This window comes from Strongylocentrotus purpuratus, unplaced genomic scaffold (genome assembly GCF_000002235.5).
Source record: "Strongylocentrotus purpuratus isolate Spur 01 unplaced genomic scaffold, Spur_5.0 spur5_scaffold_6, whole genome shotgun sequence".
Classification (NCBI taxonomy): Eukaryota; Metazoa; Echinodermata; class Echinoidea; order Camarodonta; family Strongylocentrotidae; genus Strongylocentrotus; species Strongylocentrotus purpuratus.
The window spans coordinates 57,779,895-57,796,994 of NW_022145612.1; the positions used below are offsets into that span (position 1 = coordinate 57,779,895).

The 17,100-nt window shown below is 37.7% G+C and overlaps 1 protein-coding gene and 1 long non-coding RNA gene across 2 annotated transcripts in view; both read right to left on the reverse strand.

The window, feature by feature from the left end:
- LOC580222 (cadherin EGF LAG seven-pass G-type receptor 2) overlaps positions 1-4,445 on the reverse strand; it is a 64,865-nt gene extending 60,420 nt beyond the window's left edge. Inside the window, exons 1-2 of the mRNA XM_031000089.1 lie at positions 3,882-4,445; positions 3,275-3,480 (exon numbers count right to left, since the gene is read on the reverse strand). Coding sequence (XP_030855949.1) covers positions 3,275-3,480; positions 3,882-4,445 — 770 coding nt within the window. The remainder of the gene's footprint in view (positions 1-3,274; positions 3,481-3,881) is intronic.
- Positions 4,446-6,377: 1,932 nt separating this feature from the next.
- LOC115919469 lies at positions 6,378-10,862 on the reverse strand. The gene is made up of 4 exons (XR_004061866.1): positions 10,517-10,862; positions 7,400-7,651; positions 6,927-7,070; positions 6,378-6,407 (listed from the first exon to the last, which is right to left on the reverse strand). It is a non-coding gene; the product is annotated as an uncharacterized LOC115919469 (long non-coding RNA).
- Between the last annotated feature and the right edge of the window lie 6,238 nt (positions 10,863-17,100).

A 17,100-nucleotide genomic window follows, 5' to 3' on the forward strand; every position in this document is an offset into this window, starting at 1 on the left:
TATTTTGGGGTCATGTGCTATTTGCAACCTATAGCTATAGCAATGAAAAGGGGAGGAAAGCCACATTTGGATTCTATTGTTTGCCCATTGTGAAACTAGACTTATTATTTTATCAATTTGTACGGATTCAGCCAAATTATATAAATATGCACTGTCTGATAAGTTTAGAGTTCAACAAATATCTTAATAAAACCGTAGACGTCTCTCTCGTTCACTAACTATACAGTCAACCACTTTTATGCATGCTTTATTCCAATTATTCATCAAACACTGTACGTTCCCAGTAAGAATCTATCATTTTCATTGTCGGTTCAGGAATAATGAATGACACAAAGGCTATTTTTAAGGAACAAATTAGAAATGTCCATTTATTATATCTTGTTCAATAATTTATTATATCTCGTTCAATAAATTTCAAATTCCACTGATAAATTAATTCAATCATAAATTAAAATAAGTTATATTATAATCATTTTCTCTCTCTATTTATATACAGTATACAATGTAAGTACAAACTATTTAATTCATGCCACAATGCAGTACTAAAATCCCAATTCAATTTTTTTTAAAGATATTTACATTACTATAGTAAAACCACAAAGAACTTGTGCTTCTATTTTCTAAAATCAAATGAGTATCAATATTGTGGTGCCACGTGATTTTAGTAACAATTATACAATTTAATTAGTGCATACGTCATACACTGTTTTCACACTGAAATAAATAAATGAAAGATCGACAATCGACATAGTGTGGTACGGTATGTCACTGAAACAGCTCCCATAGGATTTTTGTGCCAAAGTTGATTTTTTTTTTGTGTGGAATTTTTGGATTCATGGGGTCCAAGCTATCAGAAATTGATGGGGTTCAAATTGTCCAGAAGAAACCAAATTTTCCTATTGCGCGTTAAATATGCCATTTTGGCGCCCAATACAGACCCCCCCCCCCCCCCCCCCCCTTTGCTTCCATTGGCTTTTTTGACATTGAAAAATACAAATGATAGAAAATACAATATAACGTTTAACAATAGAAAAAAATGTACATAATAATGGATAATTATTTATAATGTGCAAGTGCCCCTTAATTTCATATTGTGTACAATTAACATAAATAAAAATGTCTCATAATATAATATTTCCTGTCAACTCCCCCCCCCCCCCCCCCCCATCCGCTAGCTCCCGATCCACAGTCATCCGTTTAATTGCACTTCAATAGCAGCTATTGAAGTGCAACTAAACAGATAGCTATCGAAAACAACAATAACAATTTCAAATCCAGTATGAAATATATGATTATGGAGATAGGTAGATAGCCTTATGTATACAGTTATCGCGTCACAGTTGAATTATACACATGTATACACATTCACTACATGAACATCATATGAATCCATAAACATTTGGCAGGATAATTGATATCTTGTGTACATACAAAATACAAGCAATGTCCATATTCCTGCCAGTCCCCCGAAAAATAAATCCATAGAGATATTACAAACAAAATACATTTAATTTTAGTTATTTGATAATACAAAGTTTGTTTATCTCCTCTCTTTGTCAGGTTTGTATGTTATTGATCATTTTAAATTGTCAGCATTCATTTCTATACTACAAGAAACATGATTGTCTCACATTTTCCTACACAAGTTTCTATTTCGGGCAAGTAACAGCATATCATTCTTATATATTATTCCACTTAACGAGTTTGATTTAATTTATTGTTAATCAGTTGACAATACATTTAAGAATGTGAACAAGATATTTGTTCAGAAGCAGATATATCTATTCTAACCTGTCATGAGTTCACAATTGCAAAAACAAAAATTGTAATTTTGCTTTGACATTTTTAGGTGCTTTAATTGGTATGGCACTAGCAGAATTGTATATTTGTGTTTTTACTTATAACATAGCGTTTCTGCCTCGTCCATTCTAAATCGAGTAGACAAAATATACTGCAATGTAAATTACATACACACATGCATGAACTAGCATACCCATTGCTCAGAGAAATGTACCATTTTACTACATTTCTGTATCACTTGAACGCAGTGAAAATATTACAGAGAGAAGCCATTTTGGCCTGCTCAGCTACTGACAAGATAATAATGGACTGCAACAACCAAGTTTGCTGAGCCGGCAAAGTCTTCATTAACTGTCAACTCAAATAGAACAGATTAGTCCCACAAAAGGACAATGAAAGTGCTGTTATTGTTCCTGATTCTTGCTGCCTCACAATTTTTAAATATAAGGACTCATGTTTAAAACAAGTACATCATGTACAAGAAGTATAGCACACAAGCCTGCTTAGGGGTAAACGACTTTTTGAGAGATATATTGGACGCAGAATATCATACTATGTAAATTCTACAGCAACATTTAGATCGATCACCACCCCTGAAATGTGGTGACATAGACCTCAACTCTGGTCCATTAAATGACCATCCCCATCATTAGTACTTAAGTGAATATCTGCATAATTTGAGGGGAAACTGTAGTAAGGGAAAAGTCTCCTCCCAGACATGGAGAACAATCACCAGCCTAATTCGAATACACTCCAAGCCGGTCAGTCACAGAGGCAAAAGGGGTGGGATTAGGAGACTCCCAGCAACCTTCTCATTAGAAGCCAAGCCACCATGCTGTTGGCGTATTTAATCTATGTGCGGTTAAAAAGAACAGACGCAATCCTAGCGCAACTGTGTTTTCTGCACCTCAGTCTTCAAGCTGGCTACTGAGGTACAGGCGATTACACATGCAGGGAGAACGTTCCAGAGTCTGATGGTGTCAGGAACAAGGTTTTCTGATATGTGCAAGTGCGAGCATATGGAACATGCATCTTCATCTGATGGCCACGAAGGGAAGTTGAGGCCTGATTGAAGTATTGCGCAGCTGGTACATCACCAAGGAGTTGAGTATGTGGTACATCATTATCACCTTGAACTGAGCACGCCTTTTTTTCAAGAGTGGGCCACTTCAGACGAAGGAGCATGTTGGTGACACTACTTGTGCGACGGTGGTCTCCTACAGTAAACCTGGTGTACCGTCGTTTCTCCAGTTTCCGAATATTATCCTTGGTGAAAGGGTCCAATTAACACTTCGCTTCCATATTCCAGGACAGGTCTGAGGAGAGCCTTGTAGCATATAGCACCTTGATGTTTCTTGGGCAGGAACTCACGTTGCGTTGCAAGAAGGCTCGGGTGAAGTTTGCCTGCATGGCGACCAGGCTAATATGGTGATATTTCCAGCTCATGTTTTGATGTAGGTTTATACCAAGATACTTGGCAGAGCTAACCTTTTCCAGCGCTTGACCATGGATTGAGTATGTCTTGTTGATTGGGGTCCTCTTTTTAGTGACCGAGATAGTTTGACATTTCTGAAGATTAAATGTCATCAGCCAGTCTGATTCCCACTGCTGTAGGGAGTTGAGATCCTCTTGCAGATGCATCATCTTGAGAGCAAATCTTGTGGTAGAGGCGACAGTCATCTGCAAACAATCTGGTTGTGGAGGAAGTCTTGTATTCAGCTCAGTGTAGACCGATGGATGCCATAGAATTTCAGTTTGTATAGAAGTCGATGGTGAGGGACTTTGTCGAAGGCCTTTGAGAAATCTAACAAAATCATGTCGTCACAGGTAAGGATGAGTAATTGGGTGATATGAACGATGTTTGCGAAATCCATGCTGGGCATCTGAGAGGATGTTATTTTCATCAAGGTGCAGATGATATGCTCTAAGATCTTGCATGGAATAGATGTCAGAGAAATGGGTCTATAATTCTCTGGACTGCTCCTATCACCTTTCTTAAACACAGGAGCAGCATTTGCCGTCCTCCAGTCATCTGGAATAATGCCTTGTTCAACAAATGCTTTGAATAATGTTGCAAGTACTCTGGTGACTTCATCAGCAAGTACCTTGAGTAACCTAGCCGAAATTCCGTCCGGGCCTGTCGCTTTGAAGGGGTCAAGTCCAGATAACAGCTTGTTGACACCAGCTGGAGAGATGTCAATGTCCTCCATGGAGGGATAAGGATCGACTGTCACCTTTGTCTGGAATATTAGTTGGGCACTCCTCTTTGGTAAAAACTGATGCAAACTGTTTGTTGAGGGTATCTGCCTTGGAAGTGCAGTCAGATTGGATGATTCCTCCTGGTGACTTAAGAGGAGCAACACCAGTTGTGTATCACACTTCTTACTGTTAATGAATGACCAGAACCGTTTCGGGTTGCATTTGGACTCAGGTGAAATGATGTTCCTGATGTGGTCATTGCATGCTTGTTTGCATGCAAATCTTGACTCTTTCTTCAGAGCTCGGTACTTCTCAAAGTCTTCTTGAGTGCCAGCTAAGCTCCTAGCTTTCACATATTGACGCTTCTTTCTTCTTGATAGACGCTTCACTTTGGTGTTTATATCCAAGGTTGGTTGTACCGTATGGATGACATTTTGAGGGCACATGTTGTTCCAGGATGTCAAGAAGATTTGATTTGATGGACAACCACATTTCAGAGACAGAGCTTTCCACGCTAAATCTAGAAGTAAACGACTTGCTGAACAATGCACACTGATCTGGTCTTAAGTCACGTCTGCTATGTGGTCAGATGACGAATGTGTCGTCGACATATCGGAGCCAGAGAGAAGGGCGTTGTGAGAGAGTCTGGAGTGCTGTAGTTTCGAAGTGCTCAATGAAGATGTTGGCTATAACCGGTGAAAGAGGCGATCCCATGGCTGCGCCTTGAACTTGCTGGTAGTAATTATCTCGCCATTTGAAGGAAGTTGAATTGAGGCAGAAATACATGAGGTCATGTATTTCATCCGGTGTCAGGGGAGTTCTGTCGGGGAGGTTATACTGACTTACCTGGTTCGTATTGGAAGCTTAACATTGTACTGGATCATCAAAGATGGTTGCCTTCTTCATGTAATGTCTAGGAACTTTAAGGTTATTGGCTTCAATTGACTTACCTGGGTCATCTTGGAAGCTAAGTTACTAGTGGTTTGTGGATGTTTGTCTTCATGTTTCATGTACAGTAAGGTCAGGGAACCTAAAAGATGTTGGCCTTAAACTGACTTACCTGGTTTGTCTATAGCTTGGAAGCTTTTGGTTGGTTTAATATGTTGGTCTTTATCATTTATCATGTAAGTTCTGGGAACTTAAAAAGTTAGAGGCCTTAACCCTATTATAACTGGGCTATTTCAGACCAGGTTTTTACGGGGGGGGGGGGGAGTCAATTTGACCCCCCCCCCCTAAGATCTTGGCCGTTTCACCGCTGATCGCCGCGAAAATTTGCATGCATGTCAAGTGAAGTGTATAGAATACTATGGTAATTTCAAATTTTTGAAACATTCACTCATTTGCATATTTATGGTAATTTATGCAAATAAGGTCATACAATTCACATTTTTGCCCATAAATCATACATTATTCATCTTTAGCATTTTTTTTCACTACATATATTTGTTAGACCGTTTGGAATAATAATACAACACAAAAAATCGGAAGAGCCAGGTTATTCCTCATGTAATCTCTTGTTTTGATAATTTCTTATGTATTTCATTGTTTTTTTAACTTATGTATTTTATTGTTTTTGTTGTTTTATTTCATTTATAACTACAATTCAATTTTTTTATCCCAAAACAAACACCTAAACTTTAAACAAGATAAATAACTAATGTTTTTGAAAAATGACATTTGCATGTTTTGTGCACAAATCACAAAAATGAGCGATTTTCGGGCTGACATGCAAAGACAAAAGGTCACGTGACTTTGTAACTATACGTCCGATTTTCAAAAAATTGTTTTAAAAGATGTGTAAGACTAAAAAGTCATGAAAGGAAAATTTCATATCTGCCGCGATTTCGGAGAAGTCGCAAAGTTTCTACAGGGGGGGGGGTCAAATTGACCCCCCCCCCCATGAGTTAACATAGGATTAAACTGACGTCATCAGTGGTCTGCATACTTTCATCGGTGTCTTTGTTGACCATCTGCGCTGCACAGTCGTTGTCAATGCTCTGCATACTTCCCTCGATGTCTTCGTTGACTGTCACATGCAGTCCCAGTCCTGTTAGTGTATTAGAGAAAATGTGTTGCAGGAATATGGTCTCATCCAATTTGTTAACCCATTATATTTGTACCTTGACTATGGTTTTTTTGTACAGGAGTTTTTACACAGAAAAGAACAAGTTATTACCTATTAGAACTATCTTAAATGATTATCATATGACCATTATTATAACAATTCTTCTTTAGAGTAAAATATTATTAAGTATCACCACCAGTGTTTCCCTCTATCCTCTTTTTATGTATACCAAAATATAAATTCATACATGTCTTAGAGCTGACATACCTTGATGGTCTGCATACAATGATAGATGATCTTCTCGTCATTAATTGTGTTGCTCTGGGATAGGTACCATTTCACTCTGTTTATGAAAGAGTAATACAAGATGCAGAAGAAATACTAGAAAGCATTGACATTATATTAGTTATACAATAGTTCATACGCAAACACTCTGACAGGAACATTATTGTTGGTGAGTTAACTAAGGAGAAATACTAGAAAGCATTGACATTATATTAGTTATACAATAGTTCATACGCAAACACTCTGACAGGAACATTGTTGGTGAGCTAACTAAGGAAAATCAAATGAGTTTGTAGCAATCTTCTAAGCCTCAGATACAAACATCTCATGCAAATCCAGTCAAGAACTAAATCATGGTGACAACCTCCAGTTCTTCTTGGGCAGCACATAAATAGGAATTAAATTATCAATGACATTGAAGTACAAAAGAACTTATTGTTTTAAAAAGATGTGAGATATTGGTACTCTAAGGACATTGTAATGACAGATATCACACTATTTTTAGAAAAGTAAATGCTATTCATATGATATCATCTTATTAGTTCAGTGACTTGAAATATAATCAAATAATACTTACAAAGTATGAATATGAGCCACATGGGTCATCCCCCATCCAATGCCCATGACACAAAGCTGTATGGCAACGGACACATGCTGCCCATACTTCAACGAAACACGATGGATGACCACAATTTAGTAGAAAATCGGTTCACAGATCTTTCTGCAAATGAAAACAAAAGAAAAAATTTTAAGTAGTTTTCAACAAGATTTAAAATTTCTTCTCCATGCTCACACTGACAATGACATGCACTTGTATCATGATCTCATGTAACTATAATGGGGATTAAAATAGAACTGTGTACCTAAAAACATGTCTTTTATTTCATTGTTGCTGATTTTCATGCTGACATTTGAGATAAATGATATTCTATAATTACATTTACCACTGTAATGCAAAGAAGATTACATTAAAACAGAATGAGGAAGTGTTGTTACAATATCCTACACAAAATGAATCGTTGGAACAGTATTTAAATATAGGTAACTTACTAGCAAGGACAGCTAAAGGCATATTGTCATCATCACTATCGCTGTAGTCATTCTGTTTCTCTGGCTCAGCCTCTCTCCGGTCATCAACAGCCAGAATGGTACCCTTCAAGCTTTGCCGTCCCCACTTCATTGTACATCTTGACCCAACCCAGACTCCATATATCTCCTCTAAATCTTGAACAGCCACCACATTCTTTTTTCCGGTTTTCGTCCAATGGACCAAAACCAGGTCTTCTGTATCATTCAGCATATCTATAGAACATAGAAATGGAAAATAATTAACGCTGTTATAATTGTTTTTTCTTTGCTATATTTTCTAATGGGCGCAATGAATAAACCAACATTATTTTCTCAAATCCCAAATCAAATATGGTATATTAATAACTGTTTATTTAAAAAAATAAATCATTATGCTTACTTTAAACAATTGCAAAAAACATGTTAGTAACTGATTGAAGGGATTGAAATGTGTGTAAATTAAGCTTGTTGGTTTACTCATGAAATTCACCTAGGCCTGAGTTTCATACTGTGAGTTGATATACTTATGAATTAAAAGTTTGAATATCAGCTTGTCTGCACCTAGACTACAGCTTTTAGACTTTGTATCAATGTCACAATGTCTAGAATTATCTCATGACGAAAACTCGTCGTTTAAAATTGAAACCCCCATTTGACTTTCACCATTTCTACTTGTACTAGAGCTGAGATTGTGATAAGCCCTAAGTAAACACTAGCGCTGTAATCCACCCCCACCGAGACCTTGATGAGGTGATAGCGAGAGAGAGATAAGCATGATACAAGGGGAAAGGAAGGGAGAAGGGAGAAAGAGACACATGCAGGGGTTCGCTGCCAGAGTTAAAATTGTTGTTATATCGCCAATTATGGGTCATTTTGCTTCGTTCGAACTTTCATTTTGGTCTCCATCTAAATTATTAGTGACTTTAGGACATAAAAATATCTTAAAACAAGTAAAATACTTATTTCCTACTTCTCATTTCCTTTCAGGCAGACCCCAGTAAGAGTTTGTTTACACTAGTATTACGTAAGATGATGTAGAGTCCAGCTGCAATCCAATATCTTAATCTCTCACTCAGAGCCTCAAGGCTCTGTCCAAGTTTTTAACGAGAGAATTGAAAGTGGGGTAGTGAGACCCCATCAGATTCCCATTGGTGCTTGTGTAATAGTAGTAGCTCTCTCAAAGTTTTAACGAGAGAAACGAAACTGGGGTATTGCTACCCCACCAGATTACAAAGTTTTAACGAGAGAAACGAATCTGGGGTAGTGCTACCCCACCAGATTACATTGACTGCTGTGCTATAGTGGTGGGGTATAGTTTTAACGAGAGCTTTTCGTAATGTAGAGCATATCTTCAATGTCATTGAATTGTGTTGATCTACATCTTGGCCCATTCATTAATATATATCAAAAAAATGTATGCCACTTGCTGATAAAGATCAATTGACATGCTCATTTCAATGAATCCAAACACCAAATACAAGGAACCAAAATCCTCAAATAATGAGCAGAGAGTGTTTATTCAAGAGTATAGGCTAAGCTTTTTAAAGTTTTAGGCTAGTTTTAGGAACACTACTAATAATAATATTACTACCTCTGCTTTAGTTAGATCGATAGCAGTGCAAATGGCTATTTAAATTGTTAATCACTGAGTGTTAATTTACAAGAACACAGCAATATAAAATTACATTGTGTTAGGCTTTGAAGAAGTTACTAATTTTTCTAGAACTAAAAGGTTGGCCAAATGTCAGGCAGAACGTTTTTTTCACTTAATTGACAAGTACAAGTAGGTTTATTTCAGTCTCTCAGTCAACTAATACAGAGGCTGGATAAATCGTCATAGTTCAGTTCAGCTAGGTAGCATAATGGAATATAATACGACCATGCAGTGAGAAGGGGGTCATAATTCTACAGACTACAGGTTCATAGTTTCAAGCTAGTACAGTCTACTACGGTAGTCTAGATCTAGACCTTTTGCCATGAAACTGAGAGGCTTAGAAAGTCAAAGGCTAGTAAAGTACTAGTCCATCTGGGGTCTGCTCGCCATTCATAAGGACCGCTATTTATAAAAGACAGCATTCATTTAGTCACACGTTATGAATAGTGGTCCTTATGAATAGCAAGGTAAATTGCCTATGGTTTGCTCACTATTCATAAGGGCCGCTATTCATGAAGGATTGCTATTCATTTAGTCACGCGTTATGGATAGCGGAGGAGTTGTAGAGGTACGTTTTCAAGCCTCTTACAGGGGTGGTTAATCGTTAGTTTCCCACTAGTATTAACGCAAGGGGCTAAATTACGCAGTAGGGCTAAGCCTCTTGCAGGGGTGGATAATCATTACAAGCCTAGTAGTAGTACAGTAGTCTATTTCATTTGTCTTGTGACTATTCTTGCCCCACTAAAAAACGGTGTTGTGCAAGCATAAGTGGTGAAATGTCTTGGCAAAAACAAGTCTAGATCAGTACTCCTTTGATTTAGATCTAGAGATCTAGATCAGTAGATGGTCTTACTCAGTTAGTCTTACTCTTGTCTTAGCAGATCTACTGTAGATGTAGACATGTAGACTGTACGCTGTACTACTAGGCCTATACTAGTACTACTGACATGTACTGATGTAGATCTGACTGAAACTCAAAAACAAAGAATACCCTGGCCCAAGTCAGGCCCAAGTCACTAGACCCAACCTAAAGCTAAGCCTGCTTAGAAGCCGTCTACTGGCCTAACCAGATGCCGTTCGAAATTAAAAAACATGAAGGGAATTATATCTGCAGTCTTTTTTTTTTACAAACTTAGCTTCATGTGATATAAAATAGGCCATTATGTAATCAATTGCATGCCATAGATTACTTTTAATTATAGCAAAACTGAAAATTGAAACGCAAGTAACTAGAATAATCACCACTACAGTAAAGTCAACCTGTGGGGCTGCCCAGATTAGATATAAACAAAAGGAATACCATAATGTAGACAGATTAAAAACAGCGATGGGAGCGCTTAAAATAACGTGTTCATGTTTCTTGGTGTACATTTCAATTCAAACTATTAAAGTCATTGTTCAATTATGTTAATGATTTAAATACGGAAATTAGAAAAATAACTTACTTTGAATGATACATCTAGCAGACGAAAACTTAGCTCCGCGAGCTCCCAGATTTCCTTGCAGACGACAGAATATGGTGTATTGCGGCTTTTGTGCATTCAACGCGCGGATTTTGTCACCGCACAAAGGCCGTAGCGCGAATAGCGGCCTTTGTGCAGGGAAATTTTGTGCACTACGGAGATAGCGGCCTTTGTTTTTGAAGAATATCTTGATAACAAAGACGAATCTGGAAACAAGCGACATATCAAATTGTAGCATTTTTAATTCTCTACATGATGCAAACAAAAAGTAATTTTCAAAAAATTTGACCAAATTTGCCGATAGCGGCCTTTGTGCGGGCAAGCGACGATATGTTGTAACAGGGGTCTTGTGGCAAGCAGTTTTGGTAATTATAATGATGTCTGTATGAATAGAACTACAATTAATAAAATGTTTAAAATAAATGGGAAAATGACTAGCCTGCATTATTTATGCATCAAAAGAAAAACAAATAACAACGTCAGTTGACAATAATGTCAAGCTTAGTCACAATTATAACATGTTGAAGACTATCGAATATCTTTGAGGCAGATGGAATATAATTTAAACCCTTTCATCTCCTGCCTATTTCCACATACTACTATAGCCGTCTAGCAATACTGTAGGCTGGCAGCCATGGATGGCAATATTTGGAACAAGGAGTAAATGTTTGTGCCTTACACTAATAACAGGAAATTAAAGTTTGTCCGCCGCCGTCAAGCAGGCCCAAGTACCCAATGTTTGAGCAGCCGCTGGGATGAGTATTCGATCAGGGAGGGTGATGTGGACTCCTTAATGAGATGGTAGGAGCAATGGCTGACCGATACAGTGGTCAGTTTGTGGTACTACTGTATTTATTTCATCTATTGAGAGCCAGAAGGGCATTAGCTAACATCATTTTACAGGGTATTACTGCCCTTCTGCCTCTCAGCTGATAGCATAATGTACCATGTAGCGAGAACATGGAAACTCAAAATGCACCGACATGTAATTTAATGGGATAGAGATGTAGAAATACAGAAGTCCTTTACGGTGTTGATAATTACTTGCACACAAAGCTGAGATGCATTTTTTGTATTGGTTTGAATTACAGTATATTTTTGTTAAACGAGAATTTCCAAAGACTGGCCTTCTTTAAATAAAGTATTTGGATGAATCATTTCTCGATGATAGACCCATGTGTGCATTACTATGTTTGTGTGTACTCCAATCTGGCTGCTGTTTAGAGAGCTTGTTTTAATAATGTCTGAGCATCTCCAGTGCTGATAGATTGTTAGGAGCTCCTGGGGTGACTAGCATCCATCAGTCACCAGTGTTCTTCCCTTAAAGGTGGTGTCACTGAATGGTATAGGTTTACAGTTTCCTTTTTATTTCGAGAAATAAACATGTCAAAGAAAAAATTCTTCATCTCATGAAGATATGAACTTCATATAAAGATATCAATTAAAAGGAAGATAGTTTCCCATCCTCTTTCATACTAAGAAATCAATGGCTTTCAGGAATGAACACTAAATCATATTTGGCTGTCCTTGCCCATATCATTAAAAAGCTTCAGGAATCTCTGCAGCTATGACTTTCAAAATGTATTTATTAATATGTTTTTCTGGGTAAACAATAGGTACTTTGTTATCATCAAACTTAACTGAAATTGTACATATTTGTTGTTTTGCACAAAATCACATATCAAATTTTCACATTTCAACTTACCAATTGACATGTAAACATATGCTCTAAAACTAGAAACCTTTGGGACAAACATAAAACTTTTGCGAATTGCAAAATTTCAGAGTTACCCTTTTGGCAGCATAAATATTTGCGAACCATGAGCACTTGCTTAATTCAGCAGAGTTTTTCTTTTTTGCAAAAGGAATTTTCTGAGTTTCGCTACATTTCAAGATACTCATGATAATGTATTGCCTTTCAAATCAACAACGCTACCTTTAACCCAGCCTCTAGGAGTCCAGGCATTGTGGAGTGATCTACCTTACACAGCCAATCCGGAGGGGATTATCAAGACTTGTGAATTCTTGTTCATTCACCTCCATGAAGACACTCAACCCACGGATTCATAGAAGGTTTCGTGCTTCTGTCCATGCTCAAACATGCAGCAGTCAGTATTGTTGGGTCTTCCATAGCCTCTTTCATCTATCTCCCCAGTGATTTCCTTCTTTCTTTCTTTCTTGCTGTGTGTCTGTCTCTCCGTCTCTCCATCTCTCTGTCTCTCTGAGTCTCTCTCTATCCATCCCCCTTCTCTCTCTCTTTTCTCTCTCTCTCTCTACAATGTATGTTTGTATGTCTTCTTTCTTCCTTTCTTCCCAAAGACATTTCATGTTTTACCTCTTACTCTCAATACTTCTTCTCTGTCCTTATTGTTTCCCAATTCTTTCCTTATTCTCTTGCCAACACATTCATAACCTCTGTCTCTCTCCATCTCTCTATCTCTCTCTCTTTCCAACTTCTTTCTTTTACTCACTCTCAATCTCAAACAACTTCCATTTTTATATCGAACAACTTGAAAGGATTAGCATACTTTACGATAAACCTTTTCAACTTGGGTACTTTTACAACTCCTCTGAAATTAGACATAAATGTTTGCGACAGCCCACACATAGTGATAACAATGCAACCTTTAGTCAACCCATCCATTCATTGCTTCACTATTCATACTGTGTGATGACAAATATCCTGCATTTAGACAGACGAAGAGTCCTCTTTCAAAACCCTGATCCTCGCAATCGATCCTCTTCATCCATTTTTAATCAGAAAATATGGCATATTCTCCTCTCTGACTCCTGGTCTATTTGAGTTTTCTTTTGAGGAGGAGAGAGGTCTGGAGCATTGAACAACAAGGGTTCATTTTCACATGATGAATGGTTAGATCTGTAATGATGATGTATGAAGCATGCCCTGAACAAATAGTCCAGAATATGCATGAGGGGAATACTCAATGTCTCTTTTTACTTTATATGTTTTCAACTTATGAACCAAAGTTGAAACTAATTGAAACTTTTCATATTTTACGAGCAAATAGTCCAGATTATTAATTAAGTCGTAGGAAAGGGATTATTAACATCTGTCTGCTAAATGTCTACAATTTAAGTAGCTACTTTAAATCTTGATATTGATCTAGACAAATGAATTAAAAATCTTCATAACTGTATGTTTTAACTATTTATTGTGACTATTGTCAACTACATCGATAAAGGATATATGAACAAGAACTGTTACAATATCAAGTTTTTGAAGGATAACCAGTAAACAAGTAAATTATTCATACAATTACCAAGTTTTGTAATTGTTTAATTAAGTATGTGAAAAATGTATTTGTCACAATTTATGTTTCTTCAAAATGTAACATATTAAAGCTTACATCTAAAAGTACTCAACAAAGGCCCTAATTCAACCAGTCCACCTGTTATTCAACACAAAAAACATCAAATTTACAAGGGGTATGACAAATTTAGTTGGTAACTGTAAGCCTTTAACTATATGCATCTAGATTTTTTTATAAAAGAAAAAAGTCTATAGATTACAAGAATAAATAAAGAGAACATTCCTCTCATAACATCAGACATAACATGATCAGGAGAGTGGAGGGGGGACATTTACTACATGCAGCATAATCAGTATGAGCACCGTTACATAAAATATGCAAGATACATAATACAAGATAGTTACATCCTCTAGGGTCTGGATTAATACTGTTTCAAGGAACACCTTGAAGACTATGATGACATGTTTTGAGTTCTAGACTCTAAGTCATGCTCCAAATACACTATAATGGCTTCTTGGTGTCATTGGTGGGGGGAGGGGGAAGAAATATCAGGTGGATGATATGTGAGAGAACAGGGTCATAGGGTGGGGGAGTATGGGCGGATGTTTTTGCCTTCTATTCTATGTTCATTCCCTTTTCTTCATTTTAATGGGGGACCTCCTACTCCTACACCCTTAGCTATGCTCATGGTAACTCATCGGGTTATAACAAACATTGTGCAGTACTCAGTCAATTAAAGGTTAGAGTAATCAACACTTGCCCCATACAAAAACATCTTCCACCTTGGCAGTCTCTCCTGAGATCTACCAAATTGCTCCCCATGTTGGGGGTGTTAAATTTGCACAAGGTTGGTCCCATCTTCACAAGACACCAACAATAGACTCCGCCTTGCTATCAAGGTTACCATTCCTTAATCTCTCTCCCCTCTCTCCCTCAATCACCATCATGCTTTTATACATACTTTTTATTGATACAATAGCAAGAACTAATGCAATGTGGGAAATTATATAATGATCAAAATGCGTTATTCTTTAATTTGACATTATAAAAATGATCATATTAGGAATACTTGAATGGTCAGACATGTTCACTGAACAAGAATTCTTACCCCCCCCCCCTCTCTCTCTCTGTCTCTCTCTGTCTCTCTTTCTCTCAATCTTTCCCGTTCTGTTTTCTACCACACCACCTCTTTTCTATCCAGTTTCCTGTTCATCTCCCTTAGCTGTTTACTAATTACTTTGTTTTATCACATCTTATGTTTACCTATATTTTTATGAATTATGTGTCCAATGAACCCTAACAAATGTGTTAAAAAGTAATGCATCAATTAAGGTTATTACGCTTTGCTCCTTTCCTTGTTTCCCTCTAGGCTCTAATTATTTGCGCACCAGTCCAAAGTGTTAATTCAAATCTCTGTACATTGATTGTGAGCGGTATGGCTGTCACATTAACCTACATTCATGTGATGAATGGGCAAGATCAAAGAATTTTGTAATTGCTCCAGATCCTCATTGACCTAATTTCTATTGTAATTACCCCTTATCCTCGGGTTCTCTTCAAGATGAGTAATATCTCTGACATTCTCTTCAACTTTCAAGAAATATGATGGAAGAAACACAAAGATCTGGCTAAGGGTGAAATGGCGGAGCGTGGCAAGGCGATAAATACCCCATATTAGGGCCATAAAAACTGGTTCTAACCCTTCCTTGAGTAGGTGAGAAAGATGAAATCGGAGATGCACTCACCCGTGACTTGTGGGAATTATGGACAGTGTCCGATTTGATGAGGATAAACATGGACGGGATCTCGGATTTCACCCTAGCATCATTCATGTGTGTGCTCAACAATGGGACGATCGTAGATGGACCCTTACTGCCTACCACCCCACCCCACCCCCTCCAGAAATGGACCGCAATGAATGGCTGCAGCAACAATGGCACACCCTGAACCAACAAAGGCGTAAAGGATCCCCGCTAATCCTAGCCCGGCCCCATCCCTGGACTGGGATACCAGCAAACACCTCCCCATCCTGTCTTCCGATGGGGAGGATGTGGGAGGATGCAGGGTAGATGTCCTCCCTGGTCGTCTCTTAATCACCACTTTAAACAAATCTCAATGTTAAAATTTAAATGGAATATGATGTCTGTGTATCTAACTGATTAGAGTACACTATAGGCTCCTGCAAAGATGATCACACACCAATTTCAAGTTGCTTCTACAACAGTATAACCCCCCCCCCCCTATAACCTAGCTCCAATGTTGAATTTATACTACCACCTCCCCAACCCCCTACTACCTAAGATGAGTGGAAGTTTTGTAATATTCCTGTGTATCAAGTTTAATTGGACTGTGAAGTTTGCAGGGAGGATAAAGATCTGGTTGGAGGATATGAGGGGTTATTTGAAGGTTGCTGCACGTCATACGCAAGAGATATATTATACTGAATGACTCATGTAGCATTGACGATTACGAGAATTAAGAGGACGATGATCTTGTGATGGAGAGATAACTCTTTCATTTTGTTTAAAACTTAAGATTGACCAAGGAGCATTACAGACAGCCATTTCACTTTAGTTTCTGCAATTTTTATTTCCTATTTGATCAAATGGTCATGAGAGAATGTCATTAATGAAGCACATGTGCAACAGAATGCAAGACAAAGAACTGTGTATCTTTTTAGATGAAAAAGAGATGAGAGCGCCTTATATAGGGATAGAGAGAGAGAGAGGAAGGGGGATTTACTGATAGATAGTTAAACAGAGAGGGAGATAGAAAAGGAGAGAGAAAGAGAGACTTGTGTATAAAGACAGAGAGGAACAAATGGAAACAAACACACACATACAAATAAATGACAGAGGAAGAGAGTGAAGAATAATGTAAGGGAGAGAGGGAGAGGGGGAGAAAAAGGGAGAAAGAGAGAGAGAGCAAATCCACAGGGTAGCAAAGCAAAGAGAAGAAAGAGATTGCAAAGGAAAAAGCAAAGAAGATAAGAATGGGTGAATTTGGGACATTCATTATCATACACATACTCCACGCCGTAAGGGAGGCTTAGCTAGCCCTGAAAATGTCATACTAATGTTACATGAAAGCTTGCGGATATTATGGCAGATGCATCTCTGCTTCTATAAAAATGACATTAAGAGAAGAATAACAGCTTCGCTTCCCATCCCGCTAGTATATTCTCTCTCTATCTCTCTAAACTAAAAAGATGAAGCATCAAGGCTACATGAAATCATTTTTTGTAGCTTTATGCAGGGGTAGCTCCAAAATTTGGAAAATGGGAGGGAGGCTGAT